The 21,648-nt window shown below is 41.8% G+C and overlaps 1 protein-coding gene across 1 annotated transcript; it reads right to left on the reverse strand.

Moving 5' to 3' along the window:
• Positions 1 to 437: 437 nt before the first annotated feature.
• On the reverse strand, positions 438 to 15,328 carry miox (myo-inositol oxygenase). Its single transcript, XM_034535556.1, has 10 exons — positions 15,238 to 15,328; positions 15,024 to 15,104; positions 14,168 to 14,248; positions 13,532 to 13,694; positions 13,370 to 13,437; positions 12,815 to 12,924; positions 12,360 to 12,427; positions 853 to 902; positions 625 to 737; positions 438 to 546 (listed from the first exon to the last, which is right to left on the reverse strand). Exons 1-10 carry the CDS (start codon positions 15,253 to 15,255, stop codon positions 438 to 440), a joined length of 861 nt encoding a protein of 286 aa, XP_034391447.1. The 5' UTR covers positions 15,256 to 15,328.
• Positions 15,329 to 21,648: the final 6,320 nt, after the last annotated feature.

The following is a 21,648-nucleotide window of genomic DNA, read 5'->3' on the forward strand; positions in this document are numbered from 1 at the left end:
TGTTGCACATTGAACATGTGAGTCTGTTTTATGATTTAATTACTGTGGTCCCTTGCCTCTTGCTGTGTGTAATGAACTAAAACAACTCTGCACTTTCTTTCTTTCTTTTTTTCCACAAATGTGTCTTTTGTTTGTTAATTTTAGAAATGAAATGTATCACACAAATTGATGTATTTAAAAACATATTTCATCCCCTATTAAAGTACAATACAATATAAATGCTTTTCTGTCATTTTCTTTCTGAAATGTGAAACAATCACAAGCTATATCTATGTAATTTGACTTGTTTTATATGATTAGTATTAATGTGTATACAGGAGACACTAAATCCTGTTTTGTTATTACTGTTATAAAGCAACAACACAACAAATCATTGAGTTACTCAGCATATGTAAGCACCCTCTGTTTCTATAGTGTTGAAGTCAGTGTTGTCTGTTTCACCACTTCAGTAATCCAGGACAGTACTTGTCGATCAGAGACTGGTAATACGGCTTCAGCTGGTCGATGTCGGGCAGCTTGGTGGTCTTTGTGTACAAGTCAAATTTGCTGTTGAAAGGGTGTCAAATGCAGCTTCAGGTTAACGCAGAGTGACGTGATAATGTGCACATGAGAGGAGGAACTCACTTGAACTGTTGGACCCAGGGCAGCATGTGCAGGTCTTTGTCATTGCACAGGTGCATGTAGTCCCCGTGCGAGTGCCATGGGTAGAATGAATGGAAGCGAATCATGTACAACCCCTAAAGAGAAGAAAAGAATTCGATCCAAAACTGAGCCTGTACAGTAAGCACCGCAAAAAAGAGAAAATCATTGCATTATCTAATTTTTTAATTGCCCCAGTAATTATGTACTAACCTGCTCTGGGATGGAGCAGTTGTTGAACTTCAGAACTCTGTAGAGATACTCTGAAGACAACAACGCAAGCGTTCAGGAATAGTAGTGGCACTTCAATGCCATGACACGTTTTCTTCTTTTGAAAGTTGTAATGGATGTTTGTGTGTGTGTGTCTGGATATTTGTGTGTGTGTGTCTGGATGTTTGTGTGTGTGTGTGTCTGGATATTTGTGTGTGTGTGTCTGGATGTTTGTGTGTGTGTGTGTCTGGATATTTGTGTGTGTGTGTCTGGATGTTTGTGTGTGTGTCTGGATGTTTGTGTGTGTGTGTCTGGATGTTTGTGTGTTTGTCTGGATATTTGTGTGTTTGTCTGGATATTTGTGTGTGTGTCTGGATGTTTGTTAGAGTTTAGAGCATGTGTTTTCAATTTGCATTAAAGAATGTACGCCCTATGAATGTAATTACTTTAGCTAACAGAAGAAGAGTAATACGTTGTTGTTTTACTTATTCTATACCGTTCACCCTGAGGACAAGAGGTCAACAGGTTTAATGTGCAGGCACAAAACTAGGTTTGTTTTGTGTCTCCCCACATACCTCACACACCCACGCACCACACATGGCTCAGGGTCATCTCAGACTGATAAGGAACTAGACAAACTGTTTCCTCATTCTGTGTGGGATAACCACTTGCTTCAATAAAAAGGACTGTCTGGAGAATGGCGAGCCAGAGTGTTTTGCAGACGTGCAGAGGCACAGCTCAACATTCTCCTTGCAGCAAGTAAAACCAAGAGCTCGAGTCTGTCATCTGTGGTCATTGGAGTGTGGGTCTGTTAATTGAACTAGCGGGGCTTTATCTTTATGGTAAAAACCCCACAATGTTTATGTGTGTGTGTCTGTATATTTGTGTGTGTGTGTCTGGATGTTTGTGTGTGTGTGTCTGGATGTTTGTGTGTGTCTGGAAGTTTGTGTGTGTCTGGATGTTTGTGTGTGTGTGTCTGGATGTTTGTGTGTCTGGATATGTGTGTGTCTGTCTGGATGTTTGTGTGTGTGTGTCTGGATGTGTGTGTGTCTGGATATGTGTGTGTCTGTCTGGATGTTTGTGTGTGTGTGTGTGTCTGGATGTTTGTGTGTGTGTCTGGATATTTGTGTGTGTGTGTCTGGATGTTTGTGTGTGTGTGTCTGGATGTTTGTGTGTGTGTCTGGATGTTTGTGTGTGTGTCTGGATATTTGTGTGTGTGTGTCTGGATGTTTGTGTGTGTGTGTCTGGATGTGTGTGTGTGTTTGTGTGTGTGTCTGGATATTTGTGTGTGTGTGTGTTGTTAGGTTGTAGTGGATTTTATATATATTTGCACATGTAGATAAGAGAAGTTTATGTTTTAAATTAATACATAAAGAAAGATATGATAATTAATGTGGGATATTATGAGGAATATTCTGGGGGAATGTATTGTGAAACATAAGAGAGGATCACTGTTTTATTATTCTGTTTTAATGACAAATGTAATGATTAACTGTATGATGCATGAGAATGAATGAATGTTTTATTGTTTAGACAATAGTTAAAATGGATGCCGATTGAAACCTAATGTGTTGCTTTTATTCTGAAGGCAGGATAATAGGGGGAACTTCCTGTCCTTGACCGGAAGTGTGAGCTTTGACCCCGTTACTTTATCAATTGGCTTAGCGAACAGAACGGCGGCATCCTTTGAAGTGACCAATGGAACTAACCTTTAGGTGTGAATTCATTTGCATGACCATACTAAAGACCGAGCATTTGTTCTGGGGAGACATGGTTCTACTGGTCTGGAGACTCGAGACAGCCCCGGTCTGTGGCTCCCTGGGAGCTGCAGTCCGTCTGTGGAGAGATCCTCCTTTCTGGCCCCACGATCGTGAACGCTACATGAGTATTATCTTTGCCATTAAATATTGTTAAACTTTAACTCAAATCCTGAATTTCCTGCGGCCACGGGACCCGGAGCTTTGAACACGAATCTTACAATTTGGTGACCACCGACGTGAGCTGCTGTGGCCTCGTGGCTGAGGAACTGGGCCCGCTAGATCCACGCCATTCCACACCATGGCCAACTTATTATCGGTAAGCTTGGAACCTGTTTCATCGAATCCTGCATAGCTTAATATAGACACTTTAGCGTGTGGATTGGTGCGGAGCTTGTTGGACCAGGCTAAACATTTAGCGTGAAAACACGACGTAGAATAAGGACTAAGCTAGGTCCGTGGTGAAGATGATGCTCATTTAGTGTTTTCATGTTTGTTTTGTGTTGTACTGTTAAATGTTTGTATATCTGTTGTAAGTCGCACGAGCATATTGAGCGAGACTGGTTACGCGAAGATATTGTCGCATTGTTCCTAAAGAGTTGAAGTCCGTGAGAACGGCCTGCCGGAGTTTATTTATTTAAACTCCCCACAGTGAGGAGTTAGTGAGCGTTACGTAGAAGCTATTCGCCATAATCTATTGTCCGCTAAAAACATTTTCCCCTTAGACTCTTTAGGGACGCACATTGAATTTAACGTCCAGTAGTCCACAATAGATAAATCGTTCCGCGACGCGACTGATTAGCAGCGTGGAGGGTTCAAGTCCCCCGGCGAAGACCGGCGCAAGAATTGATATGGATTATTGTAAGAAATAAGATAAATAAGTTACCGTGATAAACCAGTTGTTACAAGCAGGTCTGTAGAGTGAAGAGAGCAAGAGCCCCACCTACCTTGGGACCGCTTGAGACAGTTTTCTATGCAGTACAGCGTGCTATTGTTGTAAATACTATAAATATATATATATATATATATATATATATATATTCCATAATTAGAAGAGACAAGCACAGGGAAGACAGGATAAGGGTAGAATAGAATCCCACTTATACCATTTTGAGCCCCTGATGAATAAGTAGTTAAACCTTTTTGAGAAAAGAGAGGAAAAAGGAGACAGAGGACACAGACAAAGGGTTATAAAATAAAGCCTTTTTTTTTTTCCTGTAAGACCACATGTGGGTCACACGTGTTTAGAATACACGTCTTTGCCAGTCGAGAGCCATTCACCATCAGGTTTGACACCTAGTGGTTGAACCCCCCCCCAACCCCCATGGAGTGCCCTAGGGATTAACCTTATTGGCACCATGGTGTTGCAAACGTTGAATAGTGAAAGAGGACAGTGATAAACCACTGATGCATTATTCTTTTTGATTTAAGTATTGCCAGTTTATTACAGCAATTGATTTTCTCTTTATTGCCAGTTTTTGGATTAAGAGTAATTGATTTATCGTTTGCTTTACTCATGATTGTCGGATTTTGATTAAGACATATCGTTTGATTTCTCATCATTACCGGTTTTGATTAAAAGTAATTGTTTTATCGTTTGCTTTTCTCATAATTGGCGGTTTTGGTTCTCATGCCATTTGTTTTTCATTATTGACGATTCTTTGATTGAGAGTAATTGTTTTATCGTTTGCTTTTTTCATAATTGGCAGTTTTTGTGATCATATCATTTGCTTGTTTATGCTGGGCGGTTAAAAGTAATTGTTAAAAATTTGCTTAAAATAACGTTTTTTCCCATTGATTTGGTTGAAACGCAGGAGAAGCCTGTATAAGCGTAGAACAGAGTTCCGTTTATACCAATGGGCCCCTGTTAAATAATTTGCTTATTAAAAGTACACAGGAGAAGCCTGTATAAAGTGTTGGACAGAGTCCCACTTATACCGATTGGGCCCCTAGTGATTCATTAGCATAAAATAACAAGTTTTTCCCATTTTTGACAGCTGAAGGCTGTATCATTTGCTTTGTGCTTGGCTGTGTGGATTGTACGTAATCGTTGTATTCATTTGCATAAAGTAACACATTTTGCCCATTTTTGTCTAATCTATACATTGTCCTAATTGCAGTGTACAACCTTATTCCCTCTAACCTATTATTGTCCAATTGCAGTGTATAACTTTTTTCCCTTCCTAACTTGAATATTTTTCCCAATCGCATCACACTTGCACGTTAGACACATAGTGTGAAAATATTGTATTTTTTAATTTATTCAAAAAAAATTATTTTTTCTTTTTTGGATAAATTTTAATCTGAAATTTTATTTTTCCTTCTACATTTACATTTCCTTATATAAAGCCAGTCAGTACCCATTCTCGGAAAATGTCGAGCCAACTTCAATCAAGACTCCGGTCGCTTGGATTGAAGACATCCTCTATGCTGCTATGAACCTGATAGTTCAAGCCAAAGACTGAATAAGAAGCTGAGGAAATATGTTCAGCAATGTCATACCGAGGGTTTACTTGACGTAACAACCCTGGAGGGGCCCACAGAAGACCAGAAGTTACTCTGATGAGAGTGCTCAAGCAAAAGACAAACAGAGAGGAAAATTGGTTTACGTCCCGATCAGCAGACGTCACCAGAACCAATGAAGCCATTGTGTAGGCAAGACTGCCACGACATGGCGTAGCAGTGAATGAAGACAACACTGCCCGGAGGTGCCAGGAAGAAGCAACACCCCGAAAGACCCCAAAGAAGAAACAAACAGGAATAAAGAGCTGTCAATGGAGACAGCCCCTGTACTTCTGCCATCAGCCCCAGTTCTCACCCCTTCCATCTATCCCATAATATGTTAATACCCTCCCCCGTACGCCCACAGCCCACTTAAAAGAGAAGCTCCACACACCATGGCCCCAGTAGAGAGACTATTAGGAGGCAGTGTAGAGTTTGACTCCACAGAAAGCAGAACAGTCGCAGACCTGATGAACAAGGTCGCACAGCTGCAGAGGGCATTAGCTGGCCGAGAAAAGGGCAGAGAAAGGGATGCTAGACGAAGTCAGCAAAGAGAGGACAAAGACAGGGACCTAATGAGAAGAGAATTATGGTGGAAGAAAGAGAGGGAAAGAAAGGCAGAGGAGGAAGGTGCACTGTCACAAGCAGAGCTGTCAGAACAGGGTAAAGACAACGTCAGTCCATCACATTACCAGTACGAATGGCTCAAAGGAAGCCCGGCAGAGGCGCCAAGTCATGACCTCACCAATTCAGAGCGTCCCAATAGATACAAATAGGAGATAGGTCCCACCCAGATACCACTCCCTCGCTCATTAACGCCATCCCTAACCGAACAACAGGCGATGGACGCATATGGACTGCGCCCTGGTGGCACCCCACCTCCAGCTCAGAGCCCCCACCCCCAGCTCTGAGCCTCCATTCTAATTGCATGGCTAACTGCGACACCTCAGTGAAGAGGAGCCAAATCAAGGCCCCAGCCCCCTCCACCCCCATCTCACAAGAAGAGGAGCCCTGCTTGACCTTTCCGGTCAATTAACTGTGCCTTGCAACTGGCACAGAGGAGGAGACAGCCTCCAAGACAGCCTCCAGGGATCACGACAACACCTCCCGAGGAGAGCAAAGGAAGGCATAAGCTACAAGCCTCCACCACGACACAGTCAGATGTCAGTGGCAGCAACAAGCCCAGTGTGCTGTGAAGAAGAAGAGGAAAATGCCAGATTCAGGCACCTATCATGACATTGAGCAATGGCACACCTCAATACAAGCCATATAATCCCAGAGATACTCCCGACATGGCCAACCTAGCCAGCATCAAGCTAAAGTCAGATGAAGAAGCCATGGTGTACCTGAAGAAAGTAGCTGACGCCTGGGAATCAGCTACAGGCACCAGACATGACAGGAACCTGACATACCTGAACATGTGGAAGGCTTCTGTAATAGCAGGTCTCCCGGCCAAGTTGAGTCGTGAGCAACATACGGTGGGCATAAAGATGCCACCTTTGAAGTGTGGAAGAAACACATCACACACCACATCACTCAGCACCACGAGGATGATGAAGAAGAAAAGGCAACCAAAGATAAGCTGTCAATGAGACTCCTGAAGCTACAGATAGCAAAAGAGGACACAGAGGCTGCTAAGCACGGCCCACAAGCGCGAAAGCAGATGGCTGCTGTTAGCAACCTCGTAGTCCAGATCCAGGAAGCAGTGGGCAAAGCCCTGGACCAATATAAAGAACAGGAGAAAGACAGAGACAAGTCCAGAGGATCCAGAAGAGACAGGTGGCGAGAACCTTGTCGTATCTGTGACAGACTTGGGCACAGGGCTGAGGAATGTTACAGTCACTCTGATGCAGCTAGAGGCAGAGGAAGCCCACAAAGAGGAGGATTTGGACGACACATTCCAAACCAGAACCAGATGCCTGCAAGAATAGTGCAGGATGAAGATTATGTGGATCTTCTATGAAGAGGCCCAGAGGGCCCGGCGCAGTGAATAATGGTTCCAAATGGGCGAGAACCTATCATCACCTGTGCCATGGATGCCATGGATTATGACACAACATCCATATGTCATGCCAGAAGATCCCTACCGTTGCACCTACAACTACGCCGGCGCCTAAGAAGAAAAGGAGGGTGAAACTGAAGTCATCAGAACAGAAGCCATAATTGTAGGAAAAGAAGGAGTTGCAGCTGAATGTTTACTGTCTGCAGACCAAAGAGACTGGTATGCACTGCGACCTGACTCTGCCCCTCACATCACACTACTGATCGGAGCAGGTCATGAAGCAAGAAACCTTGGCCCAATGATGGAGAGTCTCAAAAGAAAGGTGGATTCCTACCAAATCCCCATATCTGTCCCACCCCCCAATGGTGACTATTGGAATATACAGCAACACTCGTATTCCAAGGGACAACTCCAACAACAACTTGACAGAAATCATGGAAGGGAACACTCAAATCATCCCTCCACTGATGAAATGTTGGAAGTGCCACCACAAATATGGTCAAGAGGAGACTATGATGTTGGCCACACCACCCAACATAACGTGGTAATGACTTTGAAACCAGATCAAGACACGGTCTGGCGCTATCAATATCCGCTGCAACAAGAACAAAGAGATGGCATTCGAGAGACAATTCAAGGATTGTATGAAGCAGGCATACTCATCGACGGAGAGTCCAACTGGAATACACAGATATTACCAGACAAAAATCCGGTAACAGAGGCTGGAGAATGGTTCATGACCTAAGAACCATCAACAAAGCCACAATTGCACAGAACATTCAAGTGCCAAACCCGTAATGCCACAAGGCTACAGAGATAGCCCGGGTTTGTTTAATGCAGCCCTGAAGCAAGACCTCAAAGACTTCATATTACCGGAAGACACAGTACTTGTACAGTACATGGATGATCTGCTGTTAAGCTGCACCAACTGCAGCAATTTGTCTTAGAGTGACGAAAGACCTTCTAACGCTGTTAACCAAAGCAGGTTATGAGGTGAAGCGCTCAAAGACTCAGATTGCAAAAATGCAGTGTCATTCCTGGGACAACTGATCTCAGGAGACTCGTGCGCTCTGTCTGCGGGACAGAGGTCGGCCATTTTGAGTGCAGCTAAACCAAAGACACTACAAGAGATGCTGTCATTCCTGGGCCTAACAGGCTACAGTCGACACTATGTTCCTGACTTCACGTCTCTCACACAGCCACTCAGAGACATAACTGAAGCAGGAAGCCGAAACATGAAAGCCCTGCTCACATTGACAAATGATGCAGAAGAGGCATTCGCAAAGACCAAACAAGAAGTTGGCTAAGCCTCAAAGCTGTCTACACCTGACCACAACAGGCCCTTCCATCTTGATGTTTCTGAATCAAGCGGGATAGTGTCCGCTGTTTTGTTTCAGAAAAAAGAGGGAGGAGAGAGACCTGATGTACGACAGCTCGAAGTTAGACCACATCGAAAAAGGTCAAAACAGGTTGCACAAGACATTTGGCAGTCCTGAAAAGAGCAATTGAGAAAACTGCTCATGTTGTGATGTGTCTCGAGCTCAAGGTCAACACAGAACATGGAGTTCTTGCCTAGTTGACCTCAAGTGCATTCTCGATGACAAGATAAGATTTCAAAAGTCTTACAACAGCTACATATCACAGTCTCATACAAGCCAAACGACATGGCCGATGGACTTAATGTGAAGATGGAAATATTGCCGCATACTCAGTCGTGCAGCAACAAGAGAAAAGACATTCAACCATTTCTGCGGAAATCATCGCACAGCCAGCATCTGCACAGCTAGCAGAAGTAGTGGCATTGACAAAAGCACAAAAGTCAATTGAAGCAATTACTGAGAGCCATCCTGCTACCACGACACGTAGCAGTGATGAAGTGTAAAGGACACCAGACCACAAAGACAAAAGTGGCAAAAGGCAACGAAGCCGCTGACCTCGCAGCAAAGAAGGCAGCAGGCTATGTGAAACAAAGGACAGACATAGCCGCACCGGAACTCCCAAAACTCGGAATAGAAGACATCAAGCTCATGCAGAAAGAAGCAGAGCAGAGCAGAATCAGTGGGCACACAATGGAGCCGTCCAAAAGAAAGGACTCTGGAGATCACATGATGGGCATAGTGGCACCTGCAAGGATGTGTCAAGGACTCATCAGACAGGCACATGGTCCCTCTCACGTGAATCCCAAAAGAACAGAGGAGGAAGTTTCCATCCTCTGGTGGCATCCTATATGACTGAGATGGTGAAACTCTATCACCATGAATGTCCCACCTGCAATGATTTTAGTATGAAAAGACCATACAGATGTCCCCAAGGAGAGTTCCCAGTGCCAGATGCTCCATTCAAAGAAATATGCATCGACTACACCGATATGGGTGCAGAAAACGGGAAGAGAGGTTTCAGATACCTACTCGTGATGATCGACAGATACACCCGATGGGTGGAAGCGATCCCCTGCAAGAAAGAAGACTCAAAGACAGTCTTAAAATGGCCGAAGAAGGAACTCATCCCGAGATATGAAGTTCCAAGGAGAATAGGGTCTGACCACGGCACACACTTTGCACACAAACACTTACAAGAGGTGGAAAGACACCTAGGAATTACACACGCACACGGAGCAGTCTATCACCCACAATCACAGGGTATAGTCGAGAGGGCTAATCGGACGATTAAGTCAAAGATAGCTGAAATATGTCATGGCACAAAATACCTAGCTGCAAATATTTTTGAGAAGAAATGAGAGATTTCATTTTCTCTTTCAGTAGGTGTTCGAGAAATAGAGGAGAGCCAGACAAATACCAGCTCGCAATCAGATCCTAGCAGGATTTGAAATAGTTAAAAGAACAGAGTTGATCAATTACATTTAATATAATCCGCAGAGATAAATAAATTAAGAGATAAATAATTTAAGATAGATGGGATTGGACGAGTAATTAAGACTCCGTTGGACAACAGAAGCGCATTTAATAGTTGATTCCTCCCACGGGTGAGAAGCTGTTCCTCACACGGAGTTCGAGATTGCTAATCTGATCCTTGATAATTTAGTTTGAGATTGCTAGTCCGAACCTGGATAATTCAGTTCCTTAAGAAATAATTTTTGAGAAGATTAAAAGAAAACATAGAAATAGAATGACTACTTCTCAGACATGTTGGAGAATTGGTTCGGGAAATATGAAATTATTTCCAAATATATTTCAGATATCCAACTTTAATTAGAGCCGCCGCAGAAAGCCGCTCTGTGTGTTTTAATTCTCTCCCACAGCTACACTCTCCATCGTCGACCTTCACCGTGTACCTGGCTGCCTGCTGTGATGGACCTCACCAACAGATGAGCTGCCCACAGAGGAGTATCGTGCACCTTTAACACATTGATTCAAATTATAACAAATCACAGAAGTATGATGACAATAAAATAAATATAGTGTTTGAACTTGCTGTTTTCCTTTTACTCGAGGAAATCGAGGATTGGAGGAATGCAGAGGAGGAGACCATGGAGGAGATGAACATGCAGAGAAAGGAGACCATCAAGAAGATGAGAGTGCAGAGAAAGAAGATGCACATAGACATATGCACAGATAGACACATATCTAATCACAACACTCCTAGACTTTAGTTACTTTGCAGAGCAGGGTCAAAAGGAGGGAGTGATATTGTTTTTTCTTCCACAGGTATTGATAATAAAGATTGTATTACAGTGATGTTTACAGTGCGGTGAAATAAAATCCAATACAAGTTGTTTATACTATGGAATAGTATAAAAGGAGGGACTGTTAGGTTGTAGTGGATTTTATATATATTTGCACATGTAGATAAGAGAAGTTTATGTTTTAAATTAATACATAAAGAAAGATATGATAATTAATTTGGGATATTATGAGGAATATTCTGGGGGAATGTATTGTGAAACATAAGAGAGGATCACTGTTTTATTATTCTGTTTTAATGACAAATGTAATGATTAACTGTATGATGCATGAGAATGAATGAATGTTTTATTGTTTAGACAATAGTTAAAATGGATGCCGATTGAAACCTAATGTGTTGCTTTTATTCTGAAGGCAGGATAATAGGGGGAACTTCCTGTCCTTGACCGGAAGTGTGAGCTTTGACCCCGTTACTTTATCAATTGGCTTAGCGAACAGAATGGCGGCATCCTTTGAACTGACCAATGGAACTAACCTTTAGGTGTGAATTCATTTGCATGACCATACTAACGACCGAGCATTTGTTCTGGGGAGACATGGTTCTACTGGTCTGGAGACTCGAGACAGCCCCGGTCTGTGGCTCCCTGGGAGCTGCAGTCCGTCTGTGGAGAGATCCTCCTTTCTGGCCCCACGATCGTGAACGCTACATGAGTATTATCTTTGCCATTAAATATTGTTAAACTTTAACTCGAATCCTGAATTTCCTGCGGCCACGGGACCCGGAGCTTTGAACACGAATCTTATAGTGTCTGGATGTTTGTGTGTGTGTCTGGATATTTGTGTGTCTGTCTGGATGTTTGTGTGTGTGTGTCTGGATGTTTGTGTGTGTGTCTGGATATTTGTGTGTGTGTGTCTGGATGTTTGTGTGTGTGTCTGGATGTTTGTGTGTGTGTCTGGATGTTTGTGTGTGTGTCTGGATATTTGTGTGTGTGTCTGGATGTTTGTGTGTGTGTCTGGATGTTTGTGTGTGTGTGTCTGGATGTTTGTGTGTGTGTCTGGATATTTGTGTGTGTGTCTGGATGTTTTTGTGTGTGTCTGGATATGTGTGTGTGTGTGTCTGGATGTTTGTGTGTGTCTGGAAGTTTGTGTGTGTCTGGATGTTTGTGTGTGTGTCTGGATGTTTGTGTGTGTGTCTGGATGTTTGTGTGTGTGTGGATATTTGTGTGTGTGTCTGGATGTTTGTGTGTGTGTGTCTGGATGTTTGTGTGTGTGTGTCTGGATGTTTGTGTGTGTCTGGAAGTTTGTGTGTGTCTGGATGTTTGTGTGTGTGTCTGGATGTTTGTGTGTGTCTGGATGTTTGTGTATGTCTGGATGTTTGTGTGTGTCTGGAGGTTTGTGTGTGTCTGGATGTTTGTGTGTGTGTCTGGAAGTGTGTGTGTGTCTGGATGTTTGTGTGTGTCTGGAAGTTTGTGTGTGTCTGGATGTTTGTGTGTGTCTGGAAGTGTGTGTGTGTCTGGATGTTTGTGTGTGTCTGAAAGTTTGTGTGTGTCTGGATGTTTGTGTGTGTCTGGATGTTTGTGTGTGTCTGGATGTGATGACGTCTCTTACCGTCATGGCCCCAGGACATGTGGACTTTGTCCAGCCCACAGTTTGATTCATAGATCCCATATTCAGTGCTAAAGAGCAAAACAAACAAGAAGTAATTATGTAACTGGACAAATTCCCAGTACTTTAAACCAGCGGTCCCCAACCACAGAAAGTTTTGAAAACCCTGCTTCCATTTCCAACATCTTAACTTTGTGAAGCAGTGTTTTTCTGCAGTGACAGCGACCAAAACTAACTATTTCTAACTTTCTTTTTTCTTTTTTTTTTACGTCATATTTATTTATCACCCACACCGTGAAGGCCGGTCTGTGAAAATATTGTCTTACACAAAATCGGTCGTGACGCAAAAAAGGTTGAGGACTGCTGCTTTAGAGATCTATTTACATTGTAGAATGCCAGAAAAGGTGATGGAAAAGTGTGAAACACTTGGATATTAATGTCACATAAAAATTACTTACTTGTAGCTGGGATTTGTCTCATCTGGGTTATCCAGGAATGTTTCGCCTCTGAACACGATGGAGTTTTGAAACTTGCAGCCCACTGGGAAGGTGTCGCCTACTACGGCCCACTGCAAAGCACACATACAAGTTTGCTATGAGAATTCATTATATCTTTCCATATATATTATATAACATTTTTTAAAAGTCAGGTGTTATTGTAAGAATAATGATCAAAACAGAGTTAAAGCATACCTTTGATAAAGAGACAAAAAGGATCGAAGAGGAGTCTTAAAAATAAAAATGAGACTATTAGGTAGACAAAAAAAATACGTAGAAGACATCAAAATGTCGTATGTGTACAGATTGTAAAGCCCTCTGAGGCAAATTTGTAATTTGTGATATTGGGCTATACAAAATAAACTGAATTGAATTGAATTGAAAAAACAAAAACCTCAGCTGGATGGGGTGAAGCAAATCTTAAAAACGTGTGAAATTAAGGTAGGAAATCATATCCCTGAGTGTTGTTCAAAGTTCAAGCACCCTGATGGAGCTGTAACACCACAAGTGTCCTACCTGTGGTTCGCCCCAAAAAGCCATTGTCTTCCCAACATCATGGATCAGACCCACCAACTGGAACCAGTCTGGGGAGGAATATTGAGTACAGATAATGTACTTGTACACTGTGTGTGTGCTTGTGTGTGTGTGTGTGTGTTTCTGTCTCTCCCTGTATGTTACCGTTGTCTGGGTGTTCCCGGCGGATGCCCTCAGCAGTCTGGAAGGCATGGTAGGAGTTTGGGAAGTCCACATCGGGATCGGACTCGTCCACCAGCTCGTCTAGAGACATGATGCTGTCCATCATCCTCATCTGAGTGTGGTTGCAGCCGGCCCATACAGCTCGCTTTAGGGAGATAATAGTCACAGCATGACTGTGGAGGTTTACTTTCTCAAGCTTGCTATAAGCTCCTGAAGAAACTTGTTGAATTATTGGTTTCTGTTAAATTTTCAGAGATGATGGGATCAGATATGTCTGCCATTAGTTTGCAGTTCATGTGTTATGGAAAGCTGTAGCTGGGTCACATACTGTATCTAAAACAAAACATTGTAACCTTTGAGTGAAGTGAAAATGAGGTCAATCCAAGAACATTAAGTCCAGAAAGAACATATGTCAATATATGTTCTTTCTGGCCTAATGCTTGACCCAGCTACAGCTTTGGCCTTCACTTCAGTGGAGGGGGGTGGCGTTTGTTTGCTCATTCTCTCATAATCTCTCAGTCATCCAGAGCAAAACAGAAATTCACAAAATACAAAGTCTCCCTCCAAATATCTTCTACATTTCTGTGCACTTGCTGTTTTTGTTCCTGATTTACTAACCTTTTGTTTCACAAAGTCCAGCGTCTGATTGGTGTGCATGAGCTTGTATGTGTTGAACACGCGGTCGATCAGACTTCCACTCTGAAACGCACACAGACATGCACTCACATCAAAAGATTTACAGCATCTCGGGTTTATAAAATGCTATTGAGTAACTCCACGTGAACTCTTTTATGGTTGAAATGTATTTTATGAATGACCTATAGGTTCAAAGTATATCATTCCTGATGATAACACCCTCCTTCACTGTTCCTTGTGGCACAAACAACAATGTCACTTTGTATCACAGAGCACGAAACAAGGTAGATAGTGTAGATTTTTATTCTGGTCGCATTTAAACCAACCCACCAATAATTTAACCCATCTTTGTTGTTTGAATTTTAGATTTCAAAAGCTATATATCCCTCAAAGCTTCAGTGTAAAATGTTTGAAATATATATTATATTACTATAAAATATTATAAGAATGAAGAAAAAGATATGCACCACTGTGAATCACATGATCAGTGAAAATAAACGTTTCTGTGTCAGATAAGAGTATAGTCTTCATTAATAGTCTTCATTAATAAAGACTCCGCAATGTGTTGATACACTGTTCTTACAACATTTGTAAGTAAATCCTTGGTCTCCAGGGCAAATACGGGACAATAACCCACCCCTCATTATAATTGAGACAATTGTGAGAAATAAACATAGATCACCTCCTGAAATGCACTGTTTCAGGAGGTCAGATAGCTTCCCTTCTCTCCTTATCAGAACCTATACAGTTGCGTTGCTCTCTCAGTCCGTTAGCCACTAGTCCAGAGTTCAGGCAGTAAATAAGTTTCATTGTCTAAAGAGAAGCTTTGACCGCTTACCTCAAAGTTTCTGTAGTCTTGCTTCTCTCTCTTTTCATTCATCTCCAAATTTGGCCGATATGCCAGAGACGGGTCTGGACCCTGCATTTGAAATAACAGACAACATTTTCAGGATTTACAAAGATAAATAACAAACATGCTTTTACAATAAAATGAAGTATAAGTAGTTTTAAAAGGAGTTTTAAAAGCATTTTTATTTATTAAAGACACATACGATATCGATGACACTCATGGCTGAGTTCCTATATATCCTGCCGGTTTACACTGTAATGCTTTTAATCTGTCTCTGTCTGCATAAAGTGTCACACTTTAACCACTCCTCACAAATGTGTGTGTGTGTGTGTGTGTGTGTGTGTGTGCGTGTGTGCGTGCGTCGCAATCCTCAGCAAACATGGACTGACGTCATGTTTGCTGATGACTCTGTAGCTTTTTGTTTGTTAATCCGAACAGAGAATCGGTTCTGAGAAGATACTTTAGTTTCCAATGTAGGGAGATTACAAAGGTGAACGAGTGTGGTTCTGAAAAACAAAGGAAAAAAATCTGTTAACTCAATTCTTCCAAATGTATAACTTTACAATCATAAATCTTAAATCTTAGAAGCCAATCTGGTGAAACAGCTCTCCATTAATAAGACATACTACAGTCTACTTTCTAAAGAGCGCAATGGTGAGGTTTGGGAAATGAAAATCTCCTTCATCTTAAGAATCAAGGATATTGATTACTAGCCATCATGTCGTCACTATTAAAGGTAGTCTTACCAAAGGCTATGCGATTATGAAACGATGGTACAGTATATGCTCCTGTAAAGCCACACGTCTGTATGATACCAACGTTGTTTTAAGAAAAACACATTTTATTTGCGAAGTCAACACAAAGTACTAAACTACCTGTAGTAGTTTGATGGTCACAATTAATCGGAGTTGGTTCCATACGCCAGTGGAGTGAATAAATAAATGGGATTTTTACTTATGGAACAGGAGCCATTCAAAAAGTGGGCGGGACCTGTTGAGCTGTACAGCTCAGTTCCTGGAACCGAAGTTATTGACATGACCTAAACTGGCATTCACTTGCTTAAGAGTCCATGGATGTACAAAAAGAGTGTTGTATGGGTGACATATATTTATCGCATTGGTTCAACTAAAGGCCAACGAGATTTTCTATAGAATTTTGGATTATGCGAAAAAATAACTTACGTTTGTTAACAAGGCTATTTTATGGAACCAGCTTCCACTTTCAGTCCGGGGGGCAGACACAGTCTCCACATTTAAGAGTAGACTTAAGACTTTCCTCTTTAATAGTGCTTATAGTTGGCGCTGTCTCAGGTTTGCCCTGGTCCAGCCCTTAGATATGCTGCTATAGGCTTATAGGCACGTGGGGGACGTTTTCGGATACACTGAGCTCCTATCTCCTCTTCTCTCTCTCCTTATGGACGGATTTACGTCTTTTTATTGCACATTACTAACTCTACTTCTTCCCCGGAGTCTTTGTGCCTTCTTGCCTCACAAAGTCCATTGGACCTGCCTCCTGCCATGGCCCGGTCGATGCCCCCACCCCTCTCTACCTCCTTCTGTTTCATGGAATGTGTATGGATCGTGGTCCATGGTTACTACTCATTATTCATACATTCTGTCATATTCATTGAATGTGTTGTAACCTTTTTTCCCTGTGAAAGGGTTTTTTCCTCATCCGATGTGAGGTCCTGGGACAGGGATGTCGTATGTGTACAGATTGTAAAGCCCTTTGAAACAATTTGTAATTTGTGATTCTGGGCTATACAAAATAAACTGAATTGAATTGAATTGAATTATTTCCTATAAGTAATGGATGTTTAAATGTGCATGATGGATACATTGTAAAAAGCTGCCTGCCAAAACTCACGAAGAACAAACATTATGCCCCATCTTCTGCGCTCAACCTGCGCTCTCTGAGTGGCGAGTGGCATTCTAGTTTTCTTCTCAATTTCTTCTCAATTGTTCCAGTGTTGGTGTGTTTATGTCCAGCACAGATCTGCAGGTGTTTGTGCTTGCTGCCTTTCCAAAACGGTGTAGTTTGCCTGCTGGTGGCAAACGTCAACTTCTGCTGCAGCTGTTTGATATTGATTTCTGTGGGTTTTGGCAGGCAGTCGTTTCTCGCAAAAATCCCCAAAGTAAAATGACAAAATGAGTTGTGATGTTTCATGATGTTTAGTTTTATTCCAACAACAGGGACATCAGGACAAACAGATGATGGTGTACGTGCACATGTATACATTCTACAATACAACACACATGGTGCTTTTAAACTGTATTTACATGTATCATGTGATCTGAATGTGATTTTATTTTTACATTTAAAACAAAGCATGATTTTGAAAGTTTTGTCAGCATAGACACATTATTCTGTGGAACTTCCACCATTTAACCCTCATCCTACCAACATATTTAGCATAAAAGCACTTCCCACTGATTAATCCAAATAAACTAACTTTTTCAAGTATAAACTGTAGCCAGTTGTCAACTTATTTCTTCTCAAAACATTACTAGTCATGTAATTAATCATCATCAGTCATCTGAATAAAAAAACAGACTGATTATTAATCTGCTCAATGTGTAAAACAGACAGACAATCTGTGTCTGCTGCATCGGCCTGATGGCTGACAGAGCGTACAGCCCCAGAGTGTGTCATACTTTTATTTAGGACCCTGGCAAAGATTGTATCTCTTTTATATGTTCAATTGTATTTAATTAAACTGGGTTCAGCTGGGGGGTGGAAGGAGAACACTATGAAGGTTGGAGTACTGGCAGATCATTTCAACTTCACAAATCAGCTGCGACAAATCGGCATGCAGCGCAGTGCCGTAATGCTCTTGGCCAGTTAGGACACGGTGTTAAGGAAATAACACACACCAAGAAATATTTGAATACTTCAAACTTATGTGATATGTGAGCGAATAACAGGGTCAGTGTGGCTGGATCAATATTGTATTATGACAGTGCGTGCATTCATCAGGGTCCTCCCATTGTACCCATAGAGTTCAGCAGAGGGCGGAGCCTGTGTGAGTTAGAATGAAGGTTACACTATTGTAACCCTAGTTTTATAACACAGGTGGAGCCCTCTACCAACGGGGCCCTGTCACTCCTGTTCCTCGCCTTAGAGGGTTAGGATGGCAGACAGCAGAGTGTGCTGGTACTGTGGGGTCCACACATATTCAGGTGTCAAGTCGGTTTCAACAAACTCTCTTAACTGCACAAACTTTTATTATTTCAGTTTGCTGAGAACTACCTGGTTCTACAGTAGTAGCCCAGATGAATTATCATTATCACTAACATGGTGTGAGGCACATTTTACAATCATAAACCATGTGGTCATTAACATTAAAAAAGCACCTCATGGTACTGTTAGACAGACATTATACATGTAAAGGTTTGACTGAGTTTTATTTCACAATGCTGCTATTGTAAAAACAAAGTATTAGATGAAAGAAAAACAGTTGTTATACAAAAGGACACTTGTACCTTGAAGGGGCGCTCATATAAAGATTTAGTAAGGTGGTTTATTTACAGTAAAATGGTCTTAAGTTAAATAACACAAATTCAAGTCATACTGAACATAACATTTAACTACTTACACTGTTATGCTGAACTGACGCACAGAAAAACAGAAGACTATAGAGCTTTAAATAACACTTTGATAGTCAACATTCACAGTGATGATTAATTTGAATAGGTATAAGGCAAAACATAACAAGGCCTTAGAAATGATTAAAGTTAAGGCTGAAAAACCGACCTAATAGTGGCAATAATTAAAATGATGCGTTATAGATTTACGGTTTACACGATAGTGAACAGTATAGTTGTCCTTGTTCAGAGATGTTAAGATGCATCCCGACAGATCATGGATTAGGGTTAGTGGTTATTTTGGCTAATTGTGTGCTATGTGGGATTTTAGGGGAAGGGTTAACGTGGTTTGATTGGAGGTTATTCTGGGTTTCTGTTCGCACGGAAGTAAAGCTACTTGTTTGCAGATGGAGATGAAGGTCCTTTTAAGAGACATGGTGGATTAACTCTGAGCTCAAGTAGGTTGAGATCAGCAGGATCACCATTGATGACGATAGTAGACATGTAGGCCAGGATGGAAGAGGCTTCTCTCATTTCCAGTTGCATAGTGTCTAAATGGTTTGTATTGTATGAATACCAAAGCACCTGGGCTCTAGTTTCACTGCAGTACATTGGCAAATCTCCCATGGAAGTAGAGGCTGTAAAGTTCAACAATACACATATTTCGGTTTAGTAAAATACATTTTTGGAGTGACTATTTGTGCTCTCGAGAATCATTTCTTAAATCTGATCGGGCAAGAAATTCACTTGTTCTTCTCAGTTAATTGATCAAATGAGCCACAAATTTAGCCAGATTATTGAAACCACTTAATTTGCAAAAGTGAGCACACCTGAAATGTTGGTGATAATAGATTGAACCTTAGTTCCCCCAGTTTGGCTAATTGGGAGGTTTATTTAAAATCTGTCTGTTTGCGTTTTTTGCTCCGTCTGACTTTTTTTTTTAGCAATGTTGCCAAATTCCCAGATCTCAGCAGTTAATTTATTAACAATGAGAGTGACGATCAAAACTACAGAAATGAGAACTGAGAAGTCGTAATTAACCATAATTATACCTTTTCTACTTGGCAGCCAAGTTCAGAAGCTACTTCAAGGACCAACCCTGTCTCTTTGAAATGACCTTTTACACTATATTTACAAATGTGCAAATGTGTTTTGGGAGAAAATAAATGCTACATGGTTTACTTTTCATATGAATATAATTAATTTATGGAGCACGCTGAAAGAATGTAATGATACTGACCAGAAAATGTTCTCTGACAACATATTCTATTTGTTTGCGAACAAAATATCCGATATTGCAAGCATATATTGTATATCTGCTTCATCTATTCAAAGAAACTTGCGGAACGTAATCCAGCCAGTGATTATGTTTGTCATCACGACGCAATTGTGAAAACTATCCGGGACAAACGTTATCTCTCGGAGACAGGGTTGCAAGGACTGACATCGAAGGCTCATTTTGGGCCCTAACTGTGTCGTTGATGCAGCCAATGACCTGGCTAACTTGCCAGTGTTTGACAGTGAACGCATCAATAGATTTATGGTGTGGTGTTAGCCGTAGCTGTGAGGACTGCGAGGGTTAATGGGGGAGGAGTTTTCCCTCCCACTCTGTCCAATTAGCTGGTAGAGACGGTGGCTGAGGTTCTGAACCTGACAGGTGCCGAGGACACACCCCACCCTCATCAGATGGCTGTGCCCTCTCCCGCCACCACTGTTGGCGTGACGACGACCTCGTGACCCATGCTGCCAGACCGGCGCTTCCCAAAGCACACTGTCTCTCTGGTCGAGCAACGCGTCGGACAACCTTGGCAGGGGCTCTTTGTGCAGCAGGGCCCTCCAGATGACATGTCTGTCTTCCTCGGTGATGTGGTCGTCAACGGCAGCAGAGAGATCAGTTGCAGAAGGCATGATGGTGATGTTTATAGACGTTGGGTATTTAGAGGCTCTGGGTAAACTAGACCTGAGAGATAGAAACAGAGAAAGAAACAGAGAAAGAGAGAGGACATGTTCAGATGCGTGGCAAAAGCAGTACAACGCACACAGCCTGTTCACACATGATGCTGGGCAGTCATGCGCTTGTCGGCTGCAGTGAAACTGAATCGCTAAAACAAGATGAAATGCCTCACAGGAAGTCAGGATTGTAATGCAGGAGTGTCCAGTACTCAACCTGTGGTCTCTCTTTTTTTTTCAAGGAACAATACAGAGAAAGAGTGGATTAAAAGAGAAAGTGAGAAGGGAAGATAGAAGGAGAGATAAACCAAGGGTGTTGAGCAGGTGGTTTGCTTCTATATTTCGCTTATCCAGCCGCACTATCTCTATCTCTGATTTCACAGAAAGACAATTTGGTATATATAACACGTTTTTGTGAATATATGATCAAATGATGTCAAGTAGTCATTTTTTTTCTCTCTCTGTAGCTATTATTTAAAAGAGAAGATATGAGACCAGCTCAGGAGCCTTGTTTCCATTCAATTGTCAAGCCAATTTAAAGTGAACCTTTGAAGGGTCCAAAAAAGAAATGTGAACTAGGCGCATTTCCATCACTTGGTTTGCAGGAAATAAACTAGGTTGCAGCGTAGTTTCGTCAGCAGTTGATGCTGAAGGCTAAAGTATGATAGTAAGCAGAGTAGAAAAAGTCGAGGTTGCGACCTGGAAACAAAATAAGTCGCCTTGGCCATCTAACCATATTTATATATTCGGCAAAAGTGTTTTCGTACGCCATTTAATGCAAAACCACCTCAAGCGAGCATAAAAACTTCTTCACAATTGAGCAGGTTTTTATTTTTTATTTTGCTGTTTCGATACGGCTTTTCTAAAGCAATACTTCGAAATACGCACAAGCTATGTGAATGGGAACACGGTTATTGTCACACTGAGAGGGTCCCTGCATGGGTTGAGTCTCGTAAATACATCTCTACAAGTCTGTATTGTACTCAGTGAGATTAAATTGGTACAATAACAAACAAACACATGTCCTATGACGTCAAAGTGCTCTGTTGAACACTTGAGACGCCTCAGTACTGCTTACT

The sequence above is a fragment of the Cyclopterus lumpus genome, chromosome 6 (genome assembly GCF_009769545.1).
Source record: "Cyclopterus lumpus isolate fCycLum1 chromosome 6, fCycLum1.pri, whole genome shotgun sequence".
Lineage (NCBI taxonomy): Eukaryota > Metazoa > Chordata > Actinopteri > Perciformes > Cyclopteridae > Cyclopterus > Cyclopterus lumpus.

What these genes read in the sequence shown, in the direction of transcription:
- miox (XM_034535556.1), bottom strand. An exon ending in TGGACTTTGTGAAACAAAAG is followed by an intron (nt 13,695 to 14,167) that starts GTTAGTAAATCA and finishes ATCTCCCTAAAG; the next exon opens with CGAGCTGTATGGGCCGGCTG. An exon ending in ACTGCTCCATCCCAGAGCAG is followed by an intron (nt 738 to 852) that starts GTTAGTACATAA and finishes TCTTCTCTTTAG; the next exon opens with GGGTTGTACATGATTCGCTT.